The sequence below is a fragment of the Sphaeramia orbicularis genome, chromosome 8, assembly GCF_902148855.1.
Source record: "Sphaeramia orbicularis chromosome 8, fSphaOr1.1, whole genome shotgun sequence".
In the NCBI taxonomy this organism is placed as follows: domain Eukaryota; kingdom Metazoa; phylum Chordata; class Actinopteri; order Kurtiformes; family Apogonidae; genus Sphaeramia; species Sphaeramia orbicularis.
Genome location: NC_043964.1, coordinates 31,596,130 through 31,624,113, shown reverse-complemented (window position 1 = coordinate 31,624,113; position 27,984 = coordinate 31,596,130). Strand labels below are relative to the sequence as shown.

Here is a 27,984-nt window from a genome sequence, read left to right as displayed (position 1 = left end):
GATAGTCATATGGACAAGAAAGAAGATAAGAGATTTTGTCCTATTTTGTTGTATTTCCTGTTTAAAACAAAACAAAAATATCGTGATCAAATTTTCTGATTGATTCCCACTAATCTGTAAACGCAAATATAACATTCACTTTAACATCGTTTGTGTTTTATTGAATTTGTACTTTATTTAATATCTTTGTCCTGCACAGATCCAGCAGCCACGTCCTCTGATTAAACCGGATCAATATGTATGCAACACCAGGGTAGTCCATTCATCAAAAGGACGGATTATGTAAGTAAACAGTGTAAACAAGTTGCCTCCACACATGCGGCAGCAAAGCAACAACCGGATAAATTAAAAAGTGACTCCAAAAACTGCACTGCGTCCACCTTCCATCTGAATCAGACGGTATTATGTGATAGTCATGCTTTAGGAGTATGTGGCTCATGTCTCTGCAGTGTTCTGCACGCACCACCTGCACCACAGCCTTTTATTTTGGTGATCTGTCGCTTTAAGAAGCCTTTGGTTGCGCAGAGGCGCTACAGCAGCTCATCACATGATTCTTCTCTTGTGACAATCCAGACAGAAAGGAAAAGCCTTTCTGAGTTCCAGCTGAGTTAGAAGGGGCTGCGATGACAGATAACTGTTGTTTTGGTGCCAAAGGACCAACTGCAAGCAGGGAAATGGAGTTAAGTTAACCATTACTAGACTGATTCAGAGCATTCCTCTTAGAAGTGGACATTTGGTAAATATTTGGGTTTGTTGCGCTAGCGGGGACAAAGTTGGCGCATGGAGAGGGACGAAGTTTCATTTTTGCGCAGCGCCTTTTCTTTGTTTTCTTTGTTTTTTGTCGCTACTACGTGCCATCCATCGTCTCCTGGCTTTTCCTTCAACACAAGCCAAGTATCCAGAGTGTAGTTGTGAGTGTTTGTGTTGCTGAAATTTGAAGTTAAGTCCAGAGAACAAGACAAGTTGAGGACACACTACGTCGGTGAGATGGTGGACAGCAAACCTCTGCTTCAGGACAGACCTCCCGCCTACAACACCGTCCCAGGGGCATATGAGTACGGCCCGCAGCAGCAGCACAGCTATGGGGCCATCCCACCCGCGGCCCCGCCGCCCTACCAGTACCCAGACCCCCAAGGTAAGGCACGTCGCAGCCTGTCCACACGTTCACCACGAAGACACGCTCCCAGACGGGTCAAGAGAACTGCCCTCCGCTCGCTTCCGTCTTCGGCTGAAACAAAGATTTTAGGTCACTTTGTTGAGGCTTGGCGTCAGTCAGCTTCAGAAATCGCATTTTCCAAGAGGCTGTGTATTTTACGTATTGTATGTGCAACTTTGTGCACATAAACAGTGAAGCAGTAATTAGTTTCGTGTATCAGGTGCTCGGCTGTTGCGCATGCGGAGTACAGCGGTGTGTTATTGACCAGTGTGGTCGAAAAACTGGAAAACATTTTACTTTATAGACAAAACCAGTGTTCCATAAACGTTCTGATCTCAGTGTGTTAACATTACATTATATGTTACGGGATCTAATAAAACTTACATTATCTCGACGTCAATTTTTTGGTATCATACTCTTACAATGATCTACCACAAACTATGAGGTGATACAGTTATTTCTTGTATTGTACAATTTAGAATATCCATAAATCTTATTATGAGGAGGCGTCATCTGACTGTCGCACTGCTATGCGTCAAGGAAGTTATGCACTTGTAAAATCTCATTTCTCAGTTGCATGTGATTTCCTGTTTGTTTCATTGACATGCTTTTGGTCTGACCTGTAAATGAAACTGACAACTAACCTTAAAAAAATCATCAATATTTAACCACATAGTCTAAATGTCCTCATAGTTCGTTTTTTTTTTTTTTTTTTTAAATTAGAACCAAAGTGGATGCAAACATTTCTAGCAACTACAGGTTTGAGTCTCAAAGTTCACACTCCTCTGACAAACACACAGCTACTGTCACACCATTAGAACTTCTGTAAATGTGTTCACTTAGTCAGCTGACATTTGTAGTGATTTGACTATCTGCCAAAGGTTTGGAAGGCCTGCAGCTGGGTTAACCTGTTGTTCCTCAAAGTCACAACAAATTTAGAACTGTAACTTATGACTATTTCACTTTCCTCTTTTCCTATAAATCATCTTATCTAGAGGGTGCATTTATAACAGAACCATGAATGCAAACAATGGGGGATAAACAATACAAGTGTATCCAGGAAACAATAAAACATGAAGAAAAACTGAAGCAATAAAACAATAAAAACAAAAGGCATTAACTAGAGCTTTATTTTCATTAATTATTCACATTTTTACTTTTGTTTTGTGTTTGTAAAAACACATGAAAATGTTTTAAAAAGTTACTCCATAAAGTTTTTGTTTGTACCAACAAGTCACTTTCATTTCAAAATAAATGAATCCACTGTGGATTTCAGTGTAATGTGACTTTGGGAAAATCCAATCTTGCCGTGCACAGTCATCATCATTACTGTTGTTCAGTAGGTGCTTAAAGTATTACAGTGTGAACAGACTTTTCCGGTTGTACTGATTCTTGCTGTGTTGTTGCAGTGATAAGTACTGACCTTTAAAACAACATAAGGCCTCTGGTTTACAGCGTCACTTCCTCATGCTGGTTAAATAACAATGCAGTTATTTTCATACATGTTCACAAAGACATGAATGCTCTGTGTTTGTTTTTAACTCAGCGTACCCCTCAGCCCAGATGGCCCCTGCCGTCTCACAGCAGCCCTACACTGGGACGTACACCATCATTCAGCCGTCTGTAGTGGTGGTTGGAGGCTGTCCTGCCTGCAGGTGAGCACACAGCTTATAGTAGACCTAACCTGGTCATAGGCTGAGTGGTGGTCTACTAGGACAGTGATGACCCACAAGACAAAAGTGTGTTTGTGAAATATAAATTCACAGGTATTTAAAGCAGTGTATGATGTTCATCACCAATTTTCATCAAATCTGTAAAACCTGAGTCATAGCCTAAATATCACGAATCCGTTAGTCTTTCCATGATTACACACCTGAATCACTTCTCTCACAGTGAACAATTTTGACGTGTACTCCATCACAAGCAATCCATTTGTTTACATACCAAACCGATATGCCACTCGGGCTTTTCGGAAATTTAGTTGCAAAGTACATTGTGGGAATGGGAATTCCATACAGTAGCAGTATGGCCGCAGCAGCAACAAACACGGAAATGGCTTCATTACTTCTTGCTGCTGCGGCTGTGTGGAATTCCGAAAAGGCCCATGTGGCAGTTTGGTTTCTGTTTGGTATGTAAACAAACAGACTGTTTGTGATGGAGTACACTTTGAAGTTGTTCATTGTGAGGAAAGTGATCGAGGTGCATAATCATGGAAAGACTAACGAATTTGTGATACTCACTATCACTCGGGTTTTACAGATTTGATGAAAAATGGGTGACGAAAGTCCTACACAGCTTTAAGAAGGAAAAGTAACAAACTGGAGTTACATCTAATGCCATGCTGTTCTTTGGTAAATGTGCAGTAACTAGTTGAATAAACATCTACATGAGACACTTGAAACCTTTTTACAGTGGAGAGTAGTTAAAAATTAGTTACTCAGCAAACAAAGAAGTTGAAATACAAGTAGTTCTCACAATGTAATGTTGTGGTCTACATAAACTGTAAATGCTATGCTTGGGTCTGAATTCTTCATTAATTAAACTCCACAGGTCCATCTTCAACCCTATTTCTGAGTAATGACACCAGAAAGGTCGTTTTGAGCACTGGCCCTTTAAATGCAAATGAGCCACTTCATGCCCCACCCCCTCCAGGTTGTTGGCTGTGCTGCTCTGTCCCATTCAACCAACAACTGAACATTTTAGGTAATCGGCTTGAAGTTTGGACATATTTTCAGTATGGACTACAACTGCTGCTGCTGATAAACAATTATGTCATACTCAGAGAAATGTTCGTGGGAAGTCTTAACCTTATATGTGCAAATGTTGTGACGTAACTAGTTATAGACGCAACAAATTAAGAAGGAATTAAAACGGGTTGTAGAAATCCACTCGATTTTCACCAAAATGAATATAAAGATAGCTTTGCAGCACCTGGAGGGTTCAAATTCAAACTTTATGAACTATTAGGGTCCAAATACACAAATAAATGTACCAAAGACTAATAAAAGGGGGTTTAGCAAAATATGACCCCTTTAAGGCTCAAAGGAAAAGATATGTAAAGAATCAAACAAATAAATAGTGGTATCTAACATAACCCTCATAATAAAACAGGCAGATGTAAGGCTGGACCGTATGATGATGATTATATGATTTTTATATGAACTTAACTATCATTATCCTAACATACAGTATTTATTTTATTTAACTTATCAGATAAATGATAAAATCTAACATATTTTATCATTAGAAATAGAAAATTGCATGTCATTGCTGCTGAGCTCCAAAGTAGCTGAACCGCTGCAGAAATGTGACTAAATTTAGCTGAAGTAGCTTGAATTAGAAAATATTGCTGAAGTGAAAAATGAAAGTGGACAATTTTGTTTAAGTGAAAACACTGAGCAAAACATTGTTGATGCAAAAAGTCACACAAAGTCTGAAATGTTTAACTTGAATCAGTTTAAAGAGGACAAAATAATTATTACTTGTAATAAAAAATGCTTTCATACTGTAAAGAGTGTGAAGAGCTTAAATGAGAAAATGTTAAAATGAAAGAGTTAAAGAATTATTGAGACTCTGACTAAATTAAGAAATGTCATAAACACTGGTCAAGTGATAAAAGGAAGTTGAATGAGAAGCTAAGAATGCTTAAATTATATTTTTGAGGTGGGGAAAAAAAAATCAAACTAGAAGCTGAAATATCCATTTCATAAACTAGATGTAGGGATGGAGTGGTAAAACAGTTATGATGGAGTTGTTTATCATAATTGTAATATACCGTAAATTCTGGACTATAAGGTGCTACTTTTTTCCCACGCTTTCAACACTGCGGCTTATACTCCGACACGGCTTATACGACGATTTTACCTTATTACCTGCCACACCCCAGGGAAGAATCTGTCTATTGTTACCAGGTATGCAGGAATGGATAACATTAACAAATTAACCTTTTATAAAGTTAATATTAACACACACAAAAGGGGAACTTTTAAGGAAAAATAGTAAGCCTTCAAATATTAATATTGTTTCACAAATATACAAAACAAAACTCTGAATGAAAACACCCAATAAAGCTCTCCAGAGACCGTCATAAATTTAAAGCATCTCAGAATTAATGCACACATTGTGCGTAATGTTAAATGAAAATGATATTACAACAGATGTAATTACTTGTTTTTAACCTTTATATTTTAAAAATAAATTAAAAGTCCTACTCTAACGAAAAACAAAAATTTGTTCACTTTCAAGTGTCTTTCAAGTCATTTTAAGTCCGTGAATCCACAGTCAGCGCAAAAGCAAGTCAATCCCGTATCGGCACGAATCCAAAGGAAACCTCGATAAATCCACCAACAAAAAAAAAGAAAGAGAAAATGTGCTTTTATTACTATCCTTTTATTGTCTCGTTTTTGTCTTTTGTTTTTTTAATCATCATATTAACAACAAATAAACCTGTAGATATGACAGCAAGCTCACACATATCATACCCATTTACATACAGGGAATAATTTCATTTGAACTCAAAGAAAACCTTTATCCAATTACCGTCCAGTTTGGCGCAATGAAAAAAAGGTTCCACTCGGTCCCATAGACTCCCATAGAAGCCAGGCTTCAACGGGGAAATGCATTGACCATAGATCGTATGACAAAACAGCGCAATGGGAATGTATGAGAAGTGAACAACATCGAGTCTGATGATTTGTGATAAAGCTGATTCTGAACGAACTCGTCTGTGAGATGAACGTGTTTTAACACATGTGTAGTCAATGAAATGTCAACACAACCAAACATATTTAACCATTTAATTTTCATAATGATAGAGGAAGCCGGGCTTCTCTTGCAGTCTATGACAAATCGCCACTGGTGGACACCCGCGGCTTATAAACCGGTGCGGCTTATTGTGTACAAAATTGATTTTCTTTCTAAAATTAGGGTCTGCGGCTTATATTCAGGTGTGGTCTATAGTCCGGAATTTACGGTAAATTGTTTTATTTACACTGTTGGAAAACCACTAATAGTTGTTACTTGTGTATTTGGATGATGAACACATTTTTCATCATCACAATTATTTTGATTCTTCTACTTTTATACTACTTTCTATTTTTTTCTATTTTTTGTTTGTATTCTGTTTTTATCTGCTGTATGTAAAGTGTCTTTGAGTTCCATAAAAAGCGCTATACAAAAAAAAAAAAAAAAATTATTTATTTATTTATTTATTTAAAATTACTTTTAGATCTCTGTAATGTTTTGACCCTGAGTAAGTTTAAAACCACATATAATCATCTGATTTCTTCAAGATTCACTCAGAACTGAAAATCAGTCCTTGGCCTTAAAAGTAATACTGATATTATTCCCAATATTGCCTTGAAATTTTTTGTCTCATTAACATTTTTTGGCTATTTTGCCCGGCCCTAGCTGGTGATATGATAATAATTAATTTGTAAGGAAACTAGTCTAATAATATACACTTGGACATAATTATTAGTGTTAACAAAACATGTCATTTATAGTCCATTTATCCATTGTGCATGTATTATATTGACATACAGTCAGTGATATGGACAATATTCTTTCTTGCTTGTATTTTATTGATGAAGAGACTGAATTTTCCTTTTTGGATCAGTAAAGTTAATCTGTACATGTGCTAAATTCTGATCACATGGCCCATAAACTTTATAGACAGTCTATAATCCACGTGGTCCAGGCCAGTAATGGGTATTTGAGCTCATCTGATTGATTCTAGGGTCCACTATGCAAAAATATCAGGAACCAGTCTAGTAGAAGACAGATCAGGGACATTTCACAGTTAAAAACCTTTCACTGACAGTGTGTGGTTAACATGAGTGTCCCATGCTCACTGTACCTAAGCCCATTTCCAGACCAATGACTCGTGAAGTTCATTTTGGTGTGGGTTTGTGACTCCTGTAGGTTTGTCTGGCTTCTGTTTTTGTGCATTTCTTTGTATTTGCATAATTGCTGAGATACAGTAATTTTTGACCAATATGATGCCGCAGTTTTGTAGGTTTCACACCAGTTTCTCTGCGTGAGTCAACATCCTGTCAGTCAGATGATTTCAGTTCCAAACATGTGACGAGGCGGTGCAGCCTCACGGGGCCAAAGGTGGCTGGAGGACGCGTTTACAAGAACACTAAACAGAAGTCAGATGTACTTCCATGTAGTATTTAAACTGAGCAATGACTTACTATTATAATGTATATCCCAGCTATTTAACAAAGCAGATGTTAAACTGTACTTTTTTTTTTTCACTTAAGTTTTTTTTTTGTTTTTAATTTACAAACACATAATCAGCAAAAACCAACCAACAAAAAAAGGAACAAACAACCTTGCTCGGGTACACTACGTGACATTACATTCACATTAGTTAAACTGTACATTTTAGTGTTTCATGTTGTCAAGTTTACATGAATACAAAGTGCTGATCTGGTGGTTTTACTCGTTCAGCTTTTGATCAGCAGTTTCTACCACAAAACAAACTGACCGTTCCAAAAAAAAAGAGCAACATAGCTTTCTATTTCTAAAATATACGTTTGATTGGTTTATTTAATTTAATAGGGACCATGCATATGTATGAACAATCCTGTATAAAAAAACACACCCTTGTAAATATGCTAAAATTAGTATAAATAAATACAGTTGCAGAAAAAAATGATTTGACCACCTTGTTTTCTTCAGTTTCTTGTTCATATTTATACCTGGTACAACTAAAGTACATTTGTTCAGACAAATATAATGATAACAACAATAATAGCTCATAAGAATTTAATTTAAGAGTGATATCTAACCATTTCCATGTTGTTCTTGATAATAACCAAAACCACTTAAGTTTGTACATCAATATCTATGCCAAAAACAGTGCTTCTAGGCATTCCATGTTTTCTTTTCGGTCTTTTTTAGTCACATGATACACACAGGAGTTAGTACTTGATTGCCTAACCATTGTTTCTGATGACTTTTTATGGTCTAATAATTTTTTCCAGACTGTACTTTTCATCTGCAGTCCCTAGGCAGGTGACAGAAACAAGACATAAAACAGCCACATTAATACATCACTCGTTTGCTATAAATTAAAAATTTAAAGATGCACATAATGATGACATAGACATCATCAAAACAACAAACAAAAAACAAATAGACATAGGATGATCACAGGGGCATTAGCCTATACATTCACCCTCTATTCTTGCGTACAACTTAACAGAGAAAGTGTATGGGTGATGAAATGTATGTCAATTAAAAGTGAGTGCATCTGTTTTTTGTTTTTTTTTCGATTTATTTCTAATATGGATATGATACAAGCTTCCTGATTACTACTATTTGACTTCTTTGCACAACGTAATATAGAAATGAAAATTCAAGGAAGCATAAAATAATGTATACGCGCAAAAAGAAAAAGAAAAAAAAGTAATATTTGAAAAGGAGTGAGAAGAAGCATAGCTTAAAACTATTTTTTAAATAACTATTTTGTGATTAACAACACAAAAGGCATTGTGTGTTCTGGGATTGTATATAACATTGAACATTTGCATGATGGTCAATAAAATCCACACTTCCTGCACCAGCGTCCAAATATTTTTGCTGTTCAAACACCTTGGGCACAGTCGAAGCCAAAGTCGACCAGTACTGTGATACTTACAGTGAGGGTAAACCAGTTCAACACCGGAGCCGATATAATATCAGTGTAATTAAGTCTGGTTTATAAGATTACCTCTATTGAACAGATTACCCCTTCACATTATTAGCAGAACATGCTTCTCTGATCAGCTTTTCAATTCTCATCTGTTACAGTCTAAGTCTCTTAAGTCGATACATAGATGCATTTGTAAAGTCCTTCCAGAGCCTCCAGCAGATTTACTGACCATGCTTGTCGGCACGGTACAGTCATGAGACCATGTTTAGCACTTTGTTTACCGTGACTCTGGATTAAGCAACTCTACCTTCAAAAACAAGATTTTTATATTTCCGGAGATGTTTGTGCACAATGTGAAAATCTACCAGGAAGTACAGTAGTGCTCAGCAAGGTTATAATAGTTTTGGATTTTTCATTATAGTTTAGTTTTTATTTGGTTTTGACTTTTTTTTCTCTAATTCAGTTAGTTTTAATTAGTTTTTAGAGCAGGTTTGCTAGTTTTATTAGTTTTCATTTTTTTTCTAATGTTTAGTTTTAGTTTAGTTTTAGTTTCTTTATATCTTTTCTCTTCTTCTCTGTCAAATCAAATAAATCTCAGACAGGACTCTGCCGCTTTCTCCCAGTTTTAGTTTCCATGTTTCAGGTAGAGTGTGGACCAGAAGACGACTAAACGCAAGTGACGAGAAGTGACGAATCGTTAAATATCATATGGTGCCAGCAGCTAAAATTGCTTGAGGGATATAAATCGATTTTATATCAATCCGACATTGGCAAAGACGGAAAACGAAGGGATTTTAACCAGAATTTTATATGTTTAAGTTAGTTTTGTAAGCACACAATACAGTTCAGTTAGTTATCATTTTTTTTCTTTTAATTATAGTTTTTTATTTATTTCAGTTAATGAAAAATATTTTACAATTCTAGTTTTCGTCATTTCGTTAGTTTTCGGTAACAATAATAACCTTGGTGCTCAAGAACCCACACCTATGTAAGCTCAGACACTGAACTTGTCTCCGTTTTGGGATCTTTATCTGGATTTTGGATGACAGAAGAGTTAGCCTCATAGCATAATTGTGTAACTCATACACTATATGGACAAAAGTATTGGGACATGTTGAATTCAGGTGTGTTTTTTCTAACACGGGTCTGGGATACAAAACAATAATGACAAAAAAAGTAGTTTTTATACTGTGATAAATATCATATTGATTATTAATATTGATGTTTATAGCTCAAATCAGCATGAACAGGACATCTTACAGCTGTAGCCATGATGTGTCCCAATATATTTGTCCATATAGTTTATAAACATCAATATTTCCTTAAAGTTTAAAGGGAAATTTGTTCTTCCTAAGTGAGATGTGAAGAAACTAGATGGTTAGCTGTGGTAGACATTATTATTTGCAGTCAGAGCATGAAAAATATTTTAGAAATTTTAGAGGTAGAACATTTAAAATCGTAGTCTAGATAAAAAAAAAACAAAACAAAACAAAAAAATCAGTGTCCAGGCAAGGTTATTGTCGTTAACGAAATGACGAAAACTAGAATTGAAAAAAACATGTTTGTTAACTGAAATAAATAAAACTGCAATTAAAAGAAAAACGATAACTAAACTTAAACTGTATTGTGTGCTTACAAACTAACTAAAACGGATAAAAATAATGGATAAAATTCCCTTCGTTTTCGTCTTTGTCAATGTCGGATTGATACGAAATCGATTTATTTCGCTCTAGCAATTTTAGCTGGTGACACCATAGGACACTTCACAGTCCGTCACTTCTCGTCACTTGTCATTTAGAGTCGTCTTCTCTCGTCCGAACTCTACTGGAAACATGGAGACTAAAGTTGGGAGAACAACAGAGTCCTGTCTGGGATTTATTGAATACGACGGCGAAGAAGACAAAAGATACGACAAAACTAAAATTAATACTAAAACTACGCATTTAGAAAAAATGAAAACTAATACAAACTAGCAAACCTGCTCTAAAACTAATTAAAACTAACGGAATTAGAGAAAAAAAAATCAAAACTAAATAAACTAAACTATAATGAAAAATACAAAACTATTATAAACCTTGGTTCAGAGAAATTAAGTAAAAACCATCTCTGGATAAGTTACCTACAGAAAAACAATGCACTTTATCCTTTGCTGCCCTTCTGGCTACTTTCCCATCCACTCATGCACAGTGGGTGGAAGACATTATGTCCTGCTTAAGCCTGGAGAAAATCAGATACTCACTTCAGCAATCAAATTAGAAATTCCAGAAAGTGTGGGGGTCCCCTTCCGAAAAACATTCCAGACCCTATAAATACTTGATGTTTAGGTGCAGTTTAAGATTGCTGCACACTTCATACTTACTCCTAGCGCAGATTTCTGTTGTGATAGTGATTCTTTACTATGTCTAGTGCAATGGCAATGACTGAGGACAGATTATTTTATGTAACAGTCTGTTATTTGTTCCTATTTTGTTTTTCTGTGGTGCTAGCTGCGATTGATATACCCCCATACTTACTCAGATTTCTGTAAGGACCATTCAGCACTGCACTTGTATCATACTGAGAAAACTTCAGTAGGCATTTTGGAAGCAAAAGTAACAATTTTAAACAAAACTAGTCTATGTTTATTGCAATATAAAACTGATTATGACATTTGCCATTATTGTTTTGTATCCAGACCCCTGTTAGAAAAGAAACACCTGATTCAACATGTCCCAATACTTTTGTCCACATAGTGTATGACTATGAGGCTAACAATATCAAATGTTCACATTTGTCTAGGGGTGCAAGAAAATATCGGTTCTGCAATATATCGCAATTTTCATTTCACAATACTGTTATAGATATTAAAAAGCACTGTATCAATAGTTTTAGGTATTTATTCAAATGCAGATATTGTAGAGGGTCATTTTTGTTTTTTGGCTTTCTTTCTCTGTTTATATCTTATTTATTATATTTAACACTGTTTTATTAAATAATGGTATTTGAAGCATCCTAAAAGCACTTTTACTGTCTGAGAGGCAGATGGTAGTTCTTCAGAATCAGATCAGAATCAGAATCAGATTCTTGCCAAGTAATTTTTACATTAAAAGGAATTTGTCTTGGTTCTGTTGGTGCAAACAGTTTAAAAGAAGCAGATATCAAAATACAAATAAGAATAAGATATAGAAAAACAGAAGAATTGTTTGCCTTCTGAAGTAAAAAAGAGAAAAAGGTATTATATACATATACACTAACATGTGCTGAAAATTGTGGTTTCTTTGTTGGGATTGCACAAAAATAGTGTTAGTTATGAACTAACAGAATAGGAACATTTGAACAGGATCTTTAACTGTAATGTCTGTAAAACATAATTTCAGTTTGAACACATGAACGTTTTGTAATATACATTAGATCCTGTTGGGATCAAATAAAATGTGTTTAGTATTGTGCATATTTCTGTTGTAATTCAATTCTTCCAGGAAATAATCTTTTTAAAAAGAAAAAAAAATTGCCTTTTTAACAGTATCATGATATATCGTGATTAGGGGCTGGGCAAGTTAATGCTTATTACAGCATTAGCGTATTCATTAAATAACGCCGACATTTTTTTTTTTTTTTTTATCTCACGTTAATGCCATTTCATTCTAACTCCTATTCTTCTGCCCCAGCTTGTGTGCATGTAGCGATTAGCTCGGCAGATAAACAACAGGTTTACCAAGAAACGCCCAAAACTCCTCTCCAAATCTTTACTTGAGACTCACTGTAAAACTGCAACATACAAACAAAATGTGTCTCAGTTCTGTTCACTGCCTTAGTACATTTACATGGCATTATACATTTAAGTGAATGGGGAAAAGATCGCTAGCTCGATACTAACTTGAATGGGAAAATCCATAGACACACTAACAGTTAGCATTTACAGATTAACTTAAGATTTACGTCTTTTTATCCAGAAACAAAGGTTCACATCAGAGATATTTATACTATTCATTCTTACAACAACTGAACATAAAATACTCACAGGCAAATGTTTTTCAGGCCACACAAACAGAGGGAAAGAAACGTGTTCTGTTAGTTCCTTCTTATGTCCGAACTGACTACAGGAACACCGAAAGGACAAAACATACATTAGTGCTACTTATTCCGACCGCTAGAGGGCCCCCTTTGCTTGCTTTGAAACAACTGAACATCACATATTATTTGAAAGTCCGTTGTTGTCGCTCTGTGAATACACGTAGGTAAACCATGGGTCACAGGACAGGGGGGATGTGGATCAGGGGTTGGTTTGACAGTCAACGTCATCATGCATTTCACCAGTGACAGCATTTGGTGTGGGCTTAAGACCTCCTGTCAGTCACTCACAACTGGAAATAAACTGGTGTGGACCATAAACATGGAGAAAAATACTTAGTCTTTTACATGGACATTTTTATTTTAAATGTCTTCAGATGGTGGGGTTGAAAAGGACAAAGTTGTTTATAAGAACTGCAATGTGGAATTATTTTTATCACCGGAGTATTCCAGTCTGAAATATCACTTCAAGGCAATACATGCTGTTGATGCCGGCAACACCCCTCCCTTATAACTATGTGATTAATCGTAGAAATCCACGCGATTATATCGATTAATATTTTTAATCGCTGCCCAGCACTAATCGTGATACAGGGGTGGACAAATAATGGAAACACCTTAAAAAATCAACAAAATATAATTTAATATGGTGTAGGTCCGCCTTTTGCGGCAATTACAGCCTCAATTCTCCGAGGTAAGTGATTCATACAACTTGTGAATTGTTTCCAAAGGAATTTTAAGCCATTCTTCAGTTAGAATACCCTCCAACTCTTTTTAGAGGACGATGGCGGTGGAAATCGACGTCTTACTTGAATCTCTAAAACTGATCATAAATGCTCAATAATGTTGAGGTCTGGGGACTGTGCCGGCCATACGAGATGCTCAACTTCATTAGAATGTTCCTCATGCCATTCTTTTAACAATTCTAGCTGTATGGATTGGGGCATTATCAATCTTGAGGTGAAGGGTGTTTCCATTATTTTGTCCAACCCCTGTATATCGTATCTTGATCTTAGTATTGTGATTTATATCATATCACCAGATTCTTGTCAATACACAGCCCTATTGTTGTCCCTTCACATGGGTCAGACTTGTTTACTGTAAACGTCAGGAAATGGTCCACATCTGTGATAAGGAGGGCGGAGTGCAGATGAGCAGTTTGTTGTGTCTTGTGTATTCAAGTTCTGACCATATTTGACCACATTTGTTTGCAGGAGTTGGCGTCTTGGAGGATGACTTCACGTGCTTGGGCATCCTGTGTGCGATCTTCTTCTTCCCCCTGGGTATTCCTCTTCTGCTTTGCACTGCGCCAGAGAAGGTGTCCCAACTGTGGCGCCACCTTCGGCTAGAGGGACCAAACCACAGCTCATGCGCTTGCTCCTCCTCCACCTCCACACACACACACACACACATACCACACACATATACACACATGCACTTGACACATCACCTAGTATTTTTGCGTCTTTGATTTTGTAATCTTTTCTTTATGTTGCACATTGCAGTTGCCATTATGTACAACAAATTCATCATGATGTTATTACCATGGATTATGATGTGAATTTTTATTAGAGCATGTGTAGAAATTCTATTTTCATCTGCTAGTTGAGAGTATAATCTAGCATATGTAAATGTCCAGCTGTTGTCAGTGCCTTCACCACATGCTGAGTGATCACCAGAGATTCCATCAGGCATCGTTTTCTTTTGTAGATTTGGCTCAGTTATTTAAGATGCTGAGCAGATTCCTTCATGTTTTGTCCAGCCAGAGCTAAGCCACATGTAGTTATGTTTTTTCTTTGTCTTTTCTAGCAAACTGAGTACATATATTTGGTTAAGATCATGCTTAGTAACATTGTACTCCCTACACCATCCATTTTGATCACTTATCTATTAGATTTTTCAGGAAATGCACCCTGTTTTTGAAGATATTTTTGTTCTTTTGTTTGTCTCAGAATGCCACGTGTTTGTGCATTTTCAGGTTTAAAAAAAAAAAAAAAAAAAAAAAAAAAAAGATCATTGGACATGAACTGTCCAGGGTGAACGATGGACTTCTGTCGGACAGAAAGCCCGGAAATATTTTGTCTGTTTTTTGGTTTTTTTTGATATTTTTTCTTGGGGCCATATTTGCACTGACTGTTTGTTTGATGCTGATTCTTGTAGGTTGTGCTTTTCCAGGGCCAATGCAGACCTCAGGTATATACAATCTGAAAAAGCCCTTGACTTTACAGCCTCAATCACTGTTAGACTTTGGACTTCTACCTACTTAAAGAAAACGTCATGTCAGATTGCAAACTCCTCCTTTAACATGCAGAGTGTCACCGCAAAGAAGCATGCTGAGAGTTAAAAACAAATAATGGGTGTACTCTACTCTGTGACAAGTCACCTTACCCTGTTCCTCCCAACCAGACAATCAATTGAGAATGTCTATGTCCCTGTATTTGCGGCGTATCTATGTATGTCTTCCATCACTGTAAGCTGTTATTTAACTGTCCACGGCAGAAAAAAAAAAAGAAATGTGACAGGGCGGGAGGGATTTTAAATCTTGTTGCTTTAGTAAACACACTACGCACGCTCTTATGATTGAGGTTCTTACTTTTTATATATGAGTTACTGTAATTAAAAAAGAATGCTACTTAAGTTTTGGGGTTCTTGCCTGATTTCATTGAACTGTTAGATGAGTTGCACTACACTAGCAAAATGAAAAATAAGTTGTCAAAATTACACTCTTTACTATGTGGTAAAACCAAGTCTATGGAAGTAAATCTGTCTCATCAGATTTTGAATTATAAAAGCCACTGAATTTCTAGTACTGAATTTTTTTGTACTGAAATTAAGTATCTGAATTTTTGTATCTGATTTTTTTTTTTTTTTTTTTGCACTGAAATTAAGTATCTGATTTTTTTGCACTGAAATTAAGTATCTGAATTTTTTTGCACTGAAATTAAGTATCTGGATTTTTTTGGGACTGAAATTAAGTATCTGAATTATTTTTTTTTTTTTTTTGCACTGAAATTAAGTATCTGGATTTTTTTTTTGCACTGAAATTAAGTATCTGGATTTTTTTTGCACTGAAATTAAGTATCTGATTTTTTTTGCACTGAAATTAAGTATCTGGATTTTTTTTTTGCACTGAAATTAAGTATCTGATTTTTGTTTTTTCTTTTTTTGCACTGTAATTAAGTACCTGATTTTTTTTTTTTTGCACTGAAATTAAGTATCTGAATTTTTGTATCTGATTTTTTTTTTTTTTTTTTTGCACTGAAATTAAGTATCTGAATTTTTTTTTTACACTGAAATTAAGTATCTGTTTTTTGCACTGTAATCAAGTACCTGAATTTTTTTTTGGCACTGAAATTAAGTGTCTGAATTTACTGAAATTAAGTATCTGAATTTTTGTATCTGATTTTTTTTTTTTTGCACTGAAATTAAGTATCTGGATTTTTTTTTTTATTCTAAATTTCTGAACATAGTTGAATTCAGAGACAAAAAATTCAGATACTTAATTTCAGTGCAAAAAAGTTCAGTGCTAGAAATTCAGTGGCTTTTATAATTCAAAATCTGATGAGACAGTTACTTCCATACAAGCCTCCAATTTGAAGCCAGTGCATAAATATCATAAATGTGTAATACCACTGACAGCCACTAGGGGCGGACCATAGATTTACATGCAAAATCTTCCTAAAAATACAAATTCAGGAGTCGTTCTGGCTCATACATTTTATTTGGAACCACTTGTAAATTATTTGATGGTCCATCTTTAAATGTTTCCTCAATTAATTAGATCTCAGGTGAAATAGAAGGAATGCAGATGTCTGCTGTATTTGGCTTTGATTGACAGGTCTATATGACATGCATTAAATTTTATATTTTATTTATATTTTTTTCTCCCTGACAGTTATAGTTGTTGTGCACAGGTTCCACTAACAATACTGTAAAATAACTTAGTGTTTAAGTTTGTCATTGTACTGAGTTGGTAAGCTAACGCTGCAGTCCTGCCCCCTTTGTCCAAATACGGTCACTTTCAGCTCCAAAAATCCAACATGGCAACAGCCAAATCAGAAACTAATTTTAATATATTCAATTTACAGTAAAAAAAAAAACAAACCAGGTGAAGAAATAAATCTTTATTTTCCATACAGCAAATATTAGTGTAATGGGGGCTTAAAAGCCAAAAGGTGCACACACTGTGGTATTAAAACACCATGTGTAATGATTAAAGCAAAAATGATTGCACTGTCTATTTGAAGATGAGTCCTTTGTACCTACTCATGCCCAGAATCTGAACTGAATATAGCAACAGGTAAGTGATTTTTGTTACTGTAGATATGGATATGTCTGTCATTAAGGCAAAGGCCTGTTAACACAATCATTTGGTTCTACAAAAGTTAAATTAGATGGCAAAGGACAATATTTATAGCTCTTGTTGTACAAATGTATATATACACAACACGAGAGACTTCAGGATACAGATCACCTGTGTGCCTTTGTGGTGCATCCCTCTATATCATTTGCGGTTGTCTCTCCTCACATTGAGAGCTGACACAATCATTTTAATCAGAATCGACACTGAGTAGCAACAATTATCACAAGGACCTGACGGTGAAATGCAGATGTCCTCTACAGTACATTCTTCTACTGTCCTATGGCAACATTAAAGATTTCTAACAGTCATTTTGCAACATCATAAATATTTTCTGACCATGTTTATTCATCTCGTTCTCAAGTGCAGGTAAGAATGTGGTCATTTAAACATCGCCACCACAAACAAAAAGACAAAAACAGACATAGAAAATATATATATATGTATATATCTTAAATATATGGGCATCTTCTGTAGATAAAGTGGTCCCACAGACTTCCATTATGAGAGTTTGCAGCAATAAGGACATCCCAGATTCCAATGGCATTTTGTTTTCTCAGTGCTGGCCAGGTTTAGTTTGGTTCCATCCAGACCAAGAAAAGGCATGTCCCAGGTTGACGACACAGGATGATTGACATGAGTTTAAGGTAATTGAGGCTGGGTAGAAATGTGGACGAATCAAATGACTGGTGCAGAGCGGTCGTTGGTGACGGTTGGACGTAGCCGGACTGTGGCAAATGGGTTCCCTCCCCTGTGAAAACACAATGGAAGTGAGTGAAGAATCTGATTTACAGAATGGCAGATTGGCACTTGTATGTTCTGGAAGAACTTACGCCAGGTAAGCAGGCGGAGGTCTCGAGATGCCGTTAGGCTGCGTCATCTGTGGGGAAAACACACACCATCAGTTTCACAAATCCAAACATATTGCAGTTCCATACAGTAGACCAGTGCTTCTCAAACTGTGGGGTGGGGGGGGTCATGTCATGGGATCAGTGCTGGGTGTTTTTTTCCTCTTCAGGTTAGAACATGGAGCAGGTGGAACTAATGTTTTATTTAGTGTTAGAACACCTGGACTCATTTTAGGGACGTACGACAAATCAATCTACTGCCATGGTGATCTGTCACTAGACTAGACAAAGAATTTAGGTTTGGAGAATGGACAAAGATTTGATTGGAAAAGAAAAATGTACAATGTTTCTGGTTTTGCAAAGTTTGCTCTTTAATGCTCTGAGATGTGGAATGGAAACAGGCTCATTGCAGCCACTGATATTGTTCAAAAGTTCATCTTTGTTACCAAACTGTGTGTGTTGTTCTAAAAAAAGTAACTTTATTGTCATAGTTGTAAGATAATTGCACATTTCTTATTTTTATTTGGAAAAATATTTGTTCAGGGAGCAGTCTTGTTAAGTTTATTTGTATTGTTCAAGCAAAAATCTAAGTTCTTTTTAATTTGCACAACAAATTACTCAAGGAAAAGCAAAAAGTATTGTTACGATATTGATGTTTCTTTCAATATAAGTTATAATTACACCACTGTTACAATGTTGTTGGGGTTGAGGGGGGCCTGGAGATTTTTCATCCTCCAAAGCGGGGCCCCACAGAAAAGATTGAGAACCACTGCAGTAGACTAATACCATGGCACATTTATGCTCCCAGTGCTTTATTCAGAGGCTTTTCTGATAGTTACTGGATGTGCATGTTTAAGGTGCTTTAGGAGAGGACACAGGATACACTGAGGAGGAGGAGGAGGAGGAGGAGGAGGGAGGGAGGGCGTGGGAAAGTTGACATGGTGTGTCACATTAGAAGGCAGTTCGTGGAATGTGGACCTTCTTGAATTGTAACTTTGTTCCTCAATTAACCACATGAGGTTCTCTGATGATGACCAAATGTCAGTGCCACGGTAGTACAGTGTGGGCAGGTCAGAGCTAAAACAGAAGTGCCTTAAGTTTTGTTCTATGTCTGAAAGGGTTTTACTTCTTCCAAAAATACAGCATTGAACAGGGCATCTCAAAAACATTGTTTTCAAATTTCAATAAGACTTTAGAATGAGGACTACAGTAACATGCATGGTACAGACAGTATGCATCTGAGCCATTCCAGTCACTTCCGTACAGAAAGGGACATCCAATATCAACCTGCTGCACACCACTAGTGATACCAAATAACCATTTCCAATTTTGATTACATTGCATTACATTTCCTGATAAAGACAGACATTGATCAGACAGATGAAAGATGACCATTTAACAGGAGCATTCCTATTTTATTGGGCAGAAAAAGAAAATATCTTGCTGTTAGATAACCCACCTAGCTGTTGGGATATTACTATCCATGTACACATTTTGATGCCTCTTCTGTACAGAGGTGACCAAAAGATCACATTTTTGTGATGCACCTGATATATGTGCATATGTGACATACATGGTAAAGAAACTTCTTTAACATGTATATTGCTGTATTTCTCACTCTACAGTCTCCCTGAAATAAAACAATAGTGTTGTGATGCCCCGTATTTTGCAAAAGACTAACATAAACGCAAACCGCATGAAAACTACAATCCTCCTTAATTCAAAAATGGTTACTCTGTTCACCTTAAATCAGTGTTTTTCAACCTTGGGGTCACAACACCATGTGGGGTCACATGAAATTAAAATGGGGTCACCTGAAATTTCTAGTAATTGATAAAAAAAAAAAAAAATAAAAAGTTACTAATAAAACATTTTTAAATGATTCAATATATATTTCATTATTATCAAAACACCACACACTTTTCCTACTAAAAATCAAGTTCAAATAAAATGCAGGATATAATATCTGAGAGGGCATATCTTGATTGACCTGATCATTTGACCACGTACGTTACGCTTTAACCTGCCCGGACACAATTGTGGTCAGAAAACCAGCCCGAACAGGCAATGGAAAGATTTCTTCACTTGCCTGGCCCCGCTAAGACATTTCCAAGAGAAAAATGTCTCAATTTTGAATATCTGGGGTCACCAGAAATTTGTGACATTAAAATGGGGTCACAAGCCAAAAAAAGGTTGGGAACCACTGCCTTATATCATCCCTGATCACACTAACTTATGGACTCATTGCTGTGGTTAGACATTTGTGACTAAGCATAAAGTGAGACATCTAAACAGAATGAGAGGTCAGACTGAATCTGTACCTTACTCACGTAAAGACTCAGACTCATGGCCAGTCTGTCCGTCATTATCAGCTTATGGGTGGGCGTGTATCTACTGCAAACAGAGAGCTCAAAGTTCCCCCTTTTTCTGCTGCAGCTGTAAGAAATACTTTGTTGACCATGCATTGCCATGAATGCTAAACATAACTGCAGTCCTCTGGAAATTCCACAAGAGGGCAGGAATGGATAACTTAGCAGGGTTGAGTGGTTTTAACTTGGCAGTCTTCACTTATTGAGACCATTGTTATTTCCCACAGGACTGACACAGTTTAACATCCGTCCCCCTTCTGCAGATGTTTGGATAACAATCACGTAGCAGCACTCAAGGCTGGGGCAGCCACGTTTGTTTTTGCACATAAACAATTCTAATTTATTCTACACGGCTGCACATACCGTTTAACCCTCTCTCTTGAGACACGACAGCAGCCTTAACCCATACTCGAGCACAGTCAAGATGCCAATTCACTGTTCAATCAGGGAGATATCAGTGTCTTCACCTTTGTTTTCCTCTTTGACAGATTTATAAACATCCAGAAATATTGTCTTGACTTGTACTCAACTTGAAGGCTCCCACCGTCTGCCTTTCTTTAGCTCGATCTCTCACATATCTCTGTCCCATCCTCTAAATATATCCCTTCCTGTAAAGTCCTTATCTGTTCTTCAGCACAAAACACCAAACCAGTGAGGGTGCATTTTTTTGCACAGTGACAGTGCATTCCAGGGTAACCCCACCTCCCCCTCTACCCTCCTGTCTCCTCCTTCCCTTCCCCTTTCGCCCTCTCATCTTTCCTCCTGTGGACCAACCTGCTGGGTTGGAAAGAGCCTTTACTATACTTTCCATTTCAACTTAATCACAGTGAGCTTGTAGATAACAATATGAATTATCAGAGAAATCAGTTTCTGCTCAATGTCCCCTCTGAAGTGAATGAGCAACTAGTGACAAAAAAAAAAAAAAACAGTAAAAGTTGTAAAAATGACATTTCTACTCACTTCCATCAGTCTGGTTCAGAAACACTTTTAACAACTTATTCAGAACCAAGTACTTGGAGAAAACAGAGTGATAGAGCATAGAGCATATAGGCTGACATTAATGGTCACAAAAATTGCAGCCTCAAGTTGCTCACTAACCCAGCAAATACACAAATATAGACACACAAGAACACACACCCTCAGCTGCCCATCATATATGGAAGTGAACATAAGCCAAGTATTAAAGTCTAATGTAGCAGTGCAGCACTTTTCCCACAAGCAGGTCTATTCTGGGATCTGTTTGCGTGTGTGTGTGTGTTTTGAGTTAAAGAAAGGGATTGTGAGTCATTGTGAATGAAGGGAGGGTAAACTTCCTTGGAAGTGACCTTTATTTACCCTGGAAATGAAGGAAGGTATGAAAAAGAAGAGAAGAAGAGTGATGATATGAGAGGTATGCACTAGAGACCGATACAAGTGCGCTGATGTTGAGATAAACAAAACAACACAGAAACTGAAAGAATGAAGAAAGAGATAAAGAGAGAGAGAAGTGGGTATCGGGTTCACCTAGTCTGGAATTCTACCATAGGAAAGAGTCAGTGGTGAAAAGATGAAGTGTAGGTCGGATGTAGACTGACAGGCCACATTCACACACACCAGACGGTAATCAATCACTGACTATTACTGTATTCCTGCCTGCGGCATGAGTCTTAAATAATGAATACTGCACTGGCAAGAAATAGAAAAGTATTTCCATTGTTATCTGATCATCAAACATCTGGACCAGCCAAAGATCACACACTAACATCGGCTTCTGTTTTCAGTGTCTCTGTTGAGGCAGTTCAGGAAAGAAAAGAGTAACGCAGCCACCGGCATCACACTCTTGCAGACTGATCGATCAGTCTGCAGGAGTATGATAGTGTTCAACAGGAAACGTACATAAAGATGGTCATGCATAAAAACAAAAACAAAAACATGAAAATGCAAACAACCCGCTGAGGCTGAGAAGCTCAAATACCATCAACAGTTCACACACTGTCTGTGAAAGCAGAGAGAGTGTGAGGCAGTGCAGAGGGTGCATATGTGATTGTTAGATAGGACAGGTGTATTTAACCCTGACTTACCACAGCAAATTTACATGTATTCAGTACAGGTGGACTACAAAAGCCTTTGCAGGCAAAACCACAACTTTTGCAAACATTTTGCATCGTACACAAATGTAAGAACATTCATAAATTAATAACTATATTCCACTTTGCGTGAGAGGTGGCAAAAAATTGTAAAATGCATTTTCAAACAATGATATATTTACTTTTGATATATTTAAAAAAAATAATAATTATAATGACACCTGCCCTATGGTGAAAAACAGACCATTTCACTGCAGAATTGAGTATGGATCAAGGTTATTATTGTTAACAAAAACTGACAAAATGATGAAAACTAGAATTGAAAAAATATGTTTGTTAATTGAAATAAATAAAAACTAAAAGAAAAAAATGATAACTGAAACTGAATTGTGTGCTTACAAAACTTACTAAAACGTATAAAAATTGTGGACAAAATTCCCATCGTTTTTGTCTTTGTCAATGTCAGATTGATATGAAATCGATTTAGTTAGCTCAACCAATTTTAGCTGGCAGCACTTCGTGGTCTGTCACTTCTTGTTACTTGTCATTTAGAGTCGATTTCTCATCCCCACTCTATCTGGCAACATGGAGACTAAAGTTGGGAGAAAGTAGCAGAATCCTGTATGGGATTTCTTTGACTATGACGGAAAGGAAGATAAAAAAATAAGAAAAACTAATACTAAAACTAAGCATTTAGAAAAAAACAAAAACTAATAAAAACTAGAAAATCTGCTCTAAAAACTAATTCGAATTAACTGACTTAGAGGAAAAAAAAGTCAAAACTAAACTATAATGAAAAATCCAAAACTTATAACCTTGGTATGGATGCGTTATGTCACATATATAAACTGCATGCATTTTTTTCCACTGTCTGTTATCGTGTATGTCAGGTGACACTGAGTGTATCAGAGTGTGGTCAAGTTTCAAAGACAGACATAAAGGCTCATCTGACACCACCAACTCAAGCACAAGTACTGTCATCCACAGTCAAGATAAGGCTGTACAGCTGAGGGTACAGTAGCTATGCTCCAGCAGGGATCAGGTGAGACGCAGTCTTTGCTTGCCAATCCTATCAGCACACTACAGCAGGGCCATGCCAGCAAGACAAAAGGGTCAGGCTGTTCCGGGTTGATTTAATTTCTTAGAGCAATCGGTTTTAAGGATAGGACTTAGCTGTACTGGCCCCTTTTTCATGCAATTGCTGTGCAACAGACCATGACGCTTTAACTAGTGAGGCTACTATGAAAATGCCCCAGGTTGCTCATTAAGCAAATCAGCAACCCACTGACTGACCGTGGTCTGATCAGACGAAGAGGAGGAGGCTGCAGAGGGCGTGGGGGAGTGCTGATGGTTGTTATTGGTGGACGAAGTGTTGTTCTTGATGAGGCTGTGTTGTGGGGTGTCACAGTAATCGGCTGGGGGGAGCACCATGGTGGCCTCGTCGGTCTCTGTGTCCTGATGATGCAGGTTGACGACACTCCTACTTCTGTACGGGGCCACGGAGACACTGTGGTGCAGCAGCAGGAGGAAGAAAATTGATGGTACAAGAGATGAGAAAGCACCGAAATAGAAACGCAGAGCACACATAAGTAGAGGGAAACAAGACAGATGAAAAGGCAATGGTAAAGACAATTACAGGAGAAGCAAAAAGCAATTTTAACCAATTACAAGACATGCATTTGTCTTTCCCTGCAGCTGCTGAGGTCAGACGTTTACATACAATTTGGCTAAATGCATTCAAAAATTTTTTAACACTTCATTTCAATATGATTTCCCTCTGTCAGTTCAGTTAGCCTGACTACTTTATTGTGATCATGTGAAATTTTACAACAGTAAAGCAATTTTTCAATTTCAGCTTTTACTTCACATTCTCAGATGGACAAATGTTTAGGGGTGCTTCTATGAAACTGGGTTCATTTTGCCAGCTTTTAAGACCCAAAAATAAAAGAGAAATTTAGATTTATTTCCCCCCAGAATGTACCTAAGGATGACCTCAGATAAATGCAAAAAATATATACATACTCCTGCTCTGAGCCATCCCAAAATTAATGAATTTTTAATCAAATATTGGGGCCAAAAATTTGACCAAAACTGGGACATGAAAAGCTACCTAGGTGTCAGTACATTTGATGTGGAAAACACGGCTTGAAATCATCTTATATACGCTATAAATAGACACTGTGTTAAATTTGATGATCCTAGTGGTTTTTCTAATCCAGACATGCAGGCTTTTCATGAATCTGCAGTCCCATTCCAGGTTTCCTGTAAAACCCATCGTGTCCACTGGCGTTACATGCAGAACTTGACCATTTAAACACAAATAAATCACAAATTATTTTGCAACAGCGATCATTTTTGTGAAACACCCTGCCTTGTATAATTACTTCAATTCCCAAAATGTACCTGTGAGAGAATAGAGATATTCGAAAAAATAGAGCGTAATTTTTGTGTCCTTTTTACTGTGTTACATGCGGATGTTTGTATAAAAATAATATAAAAATGTGTTTTATCTGAAAAATAGTTTCTCTTTTATGTCAGTGAATATTTATTTTCAAAATAGACCCAAAGCGCTTCCAAACTTGCTTCATAACATTAGTCTACATCTGGTTTGAATTTTTAGCCCCTCTGTCCTGTTTTTATGCACCAGTTTCACAGAAGCACCCTTAGACACACTATTAATATTTGGTTGCATTTTCTTCAAATTATGCAACTTTCCGTAGTATACAACAAACTTCCGCAGGGGTTTTAAGCTGCTCCTCCTGCAGAACTTGTGCAACTAAATCACATTTGTGCCTCTTCACATGAGCCTGCTTTTCAATTCGGCACAAAGTTATGATTGGGGAACCCTCAAGGATCAGTGATATCCACCGAAAAGCATGTACCTGGTTGGCCCCAAGCCATGCTGTTAACATTTTGTCTCAGGATTATTGGATCATCCTGCTGTTTTACGCCTGTTTTGAGCACTGGCTCTTCTTTGGGGAACAGCCTTTCAAGACAGAATTCTTTTTGCGGTGGATGGAGACATTTTTCCTCCAACATCTTTGCCAGTTCAAAGACTGTTGTCCTGGGATGTTTTTGGAACCGTCGCATTAAAATCTGTCTTCTTCATCTTTCAGTGCTCCTTCCTGAATGATTCACTGGCAGCGTGGTTCCATGGTGTTTCTATTTGTGTATTACTGTTTGCAGAAATTAATATAGCTCCTTCAGACATATGGGAATCTCTCTTGTCAGATTTCTCCACAATGAAAGGCAAAAGGAGGTTAAAAAGTCTCTATACTGTAATTCTGATATTTCTCATCATCAGAGTAAAGTAGGTTTGGCTAAATGAGGAAAATGAAGAAATGTATATTGAAACCAGAATTTGGAAAGACTAGCTTTGACTGCATTTAGTGGAGATGTAACCTTCTGACCTCACTGTACAGTAGTTTGCTGCTGATGTTTTTTGCGAGCACATCTTTGAGGAGGTTTTAAAGTCTGTATTGCCAGTAAAAGTTAACAGCATGGATTTGGTTTTGCCCGGTGCCATGTCAGTTAATACCAAATTTAGACACATAATTTTAAGAATCAACTCAGCAGGTGAAGAGTTAATTAGGTCACCCAAGGTTCCACAATCACATTAATGTATGTACTGTGTGTTATGTCCTGTAGCACTGGTTCTGGTTTAAACTTTGTGTTTCCATGACTGGTAGCAGTTGTCAGCCTCTCTGTGGGAGGTGCAGCATATTAGGATCTAATAAATTAATCCGACAGGGATTAGTCTCTTTGAAGAAAACCCTGGAGTCAAGTCTCTGAACCCCCTCTTTCTCTCATCAGCAGCAGAATCTATTCATCAGCACACAACATCCTGTTTCCTGATATTTTGCTGGGCTTGTATGAAAGTCCAATTTTGGATTGAATTAGATTAAATATACATATTAGGGCTACATGTTTTCACTTTCATATCGAAATCCCAAATAAATCATTCTAAGACCAAAAGGTGTCATGTACCTCAACAGTTCAGGAAACTAAGGGCAGAATGTGACTGAGGCACAATAGGAATCAAAGGTTGAGGAAGAGGAGAGTCCCGAATAGGATTAGAAAGCTTATCACTCTAACAGGAGTAACTAGAGGAAGCCCTGCCAACAATACAGCTGGCTGCAACATGAAACCAGCTTGTGTGTGTGTGTGTGTGTGTGTGTGTTACTGGAAGGTGGCGTCTCCTTACCTGTTGTTATTCACGAGTGGCTCAGTGAGTGCACGGCAGTAAGATGAAGGGAACCAGCCCCTCCTTAAAAACAGAGACAAAGAGAAAGGAGAGGAGCCACATTAGAGATGATTATATCTGCCGTCTATCCTACTGCCAGACTTGTACCAGCTCTCGTTCCCCAGCGATCTAAATTATTGCCGCTCAATGAAGGGCTGTTACTTTACCCTGAAATCATCATTTTCTGCATCTTGGTTCCAGGACGGGCAGTCTGAGAGAAGAGACAGTTACGGAGACATAAAGCCAGATCTGCTCATTTTTACTGCACTGAGATTACACAGAGCTCTTCTAGTTCCTTCTGTTGTTGTGTACATTGTGTGGATGCCTGCCCATTATTACAATAGCTGTAAAAAGCTCAAATTCACTACCTACGAATAAATCCTGATAAATGGATAGCTTGGATTTGTAAAACTCCCTGCAGGCCAGTATGTTGAATGTTTATCCTGTTTTTTGTTTTCTTGGTAACAAATCTTCCTTTTTGGGCTTTAGTATGTTATTTTACATCTTTTCCAAGGAAGAAGGAACCCACTAACATAAAGATGAAAGTCTGGGAGGTGATGTCTTATCTCCAACCTGCACAAATACTGAACATTTGTCACGAACCACAATGCATCTGTTTGATAAATGATTTTATGTCTTAGTCAGACATCAGAGGCCTATAGTTATGAAATTTCTTGTGGCCTGGGTAAGAAAAAAAAGAAATCATGCAACCATTTGTTCCTGCCCACTCACATACAAAAATAAACTTGACTTTATAATGGTGTGGTTAGTGATCAAAACACTAACGCAAGTTGAGAAACATCATAATGAAAAAGTAATGATGCTAGACAAATGATTAAACAAAACAAAAGCAAGAGTCTTCCAACAGTTTCTCAGGTTTAACAGATAAAAATGTCTATTTTATAAGAATACTGTAGGAGTTTTCACAGAGAATGCAAAGTTCTAGTACAAAATGAATGTGAGTGAGTTTGTATCACAAGCTCAAACCAAGGGCTTTATGTCATTGCTTTGTCATTGTCTAAACTTGTTCAAACGTTTGTAATCAGTGTGTAGCAATCAGCCTCTCCTTACATATGATTAATATTTGCACAACGGCCTGAAGAACAGACGTTTTCTTTGTAAACCTCTGATAAATGACCTCAAGCCTTCCTGGAAAATACAGCTCACTTAAACACACGTGTAATAACCGTGACTTTTTATATTTAGGAACAGGTTTTCAACTAAGAAGATGTACTCAGTTTTAGTACCAC

The 27,984-nt window shown here is 37.0% G+C and overlaps 1 protein-coding gene, 1 long non-coding RNA gene and 1 pseudogene across 2 annotated transcripts; 1 reads left to right on the top strand and 2 right to left on the bottom strand.

Annotated features, from left to right (window-relative positions):
* Window positions 1–546: 546 nt before the first annotated feature.
* On the top strand, window positions 547–15,485 carry LOC115424690 (brain protein I3-like). The gene is given in 4 exon segments (XM_030142080.1): window positions 547–1,135; window positions 2,703–2,811; window positions 14,064–14,133; window positions 14,135–15,485. Coding segments are annotated over 4 exon segments (390 nt in total). The 5' UTR covers window positions 547–987; the 3' UTR covers window positions 14,198–15,485.
* Window positions 4,723–9,716, bottom strand: LOC115424691 (uncharacterized). The gene is made up of 3 exons (XR_003936121.1): window positions 9,577–9,716; window positions 7,032–7,037; window positions 4,723–4,733 (listed from the first exon to the last, which is right to left on the bottom strand). It is a non-coding gene; the product is annotated as an uncharacterized LOC115424691 (long non-coding RNA).
* A 1,472-nt stretch (window positions 15,486–16,957) lies between the features above and the next one.
* LOC115424907 (brain-specific angiogenesis inhibitor 1-associated protein 2-like protein 1) overlaps window positions 16,958–27,984 on the bottom strand; it is a 35,098-nt pseudogene continuing 24,071 nt past the window's right edge.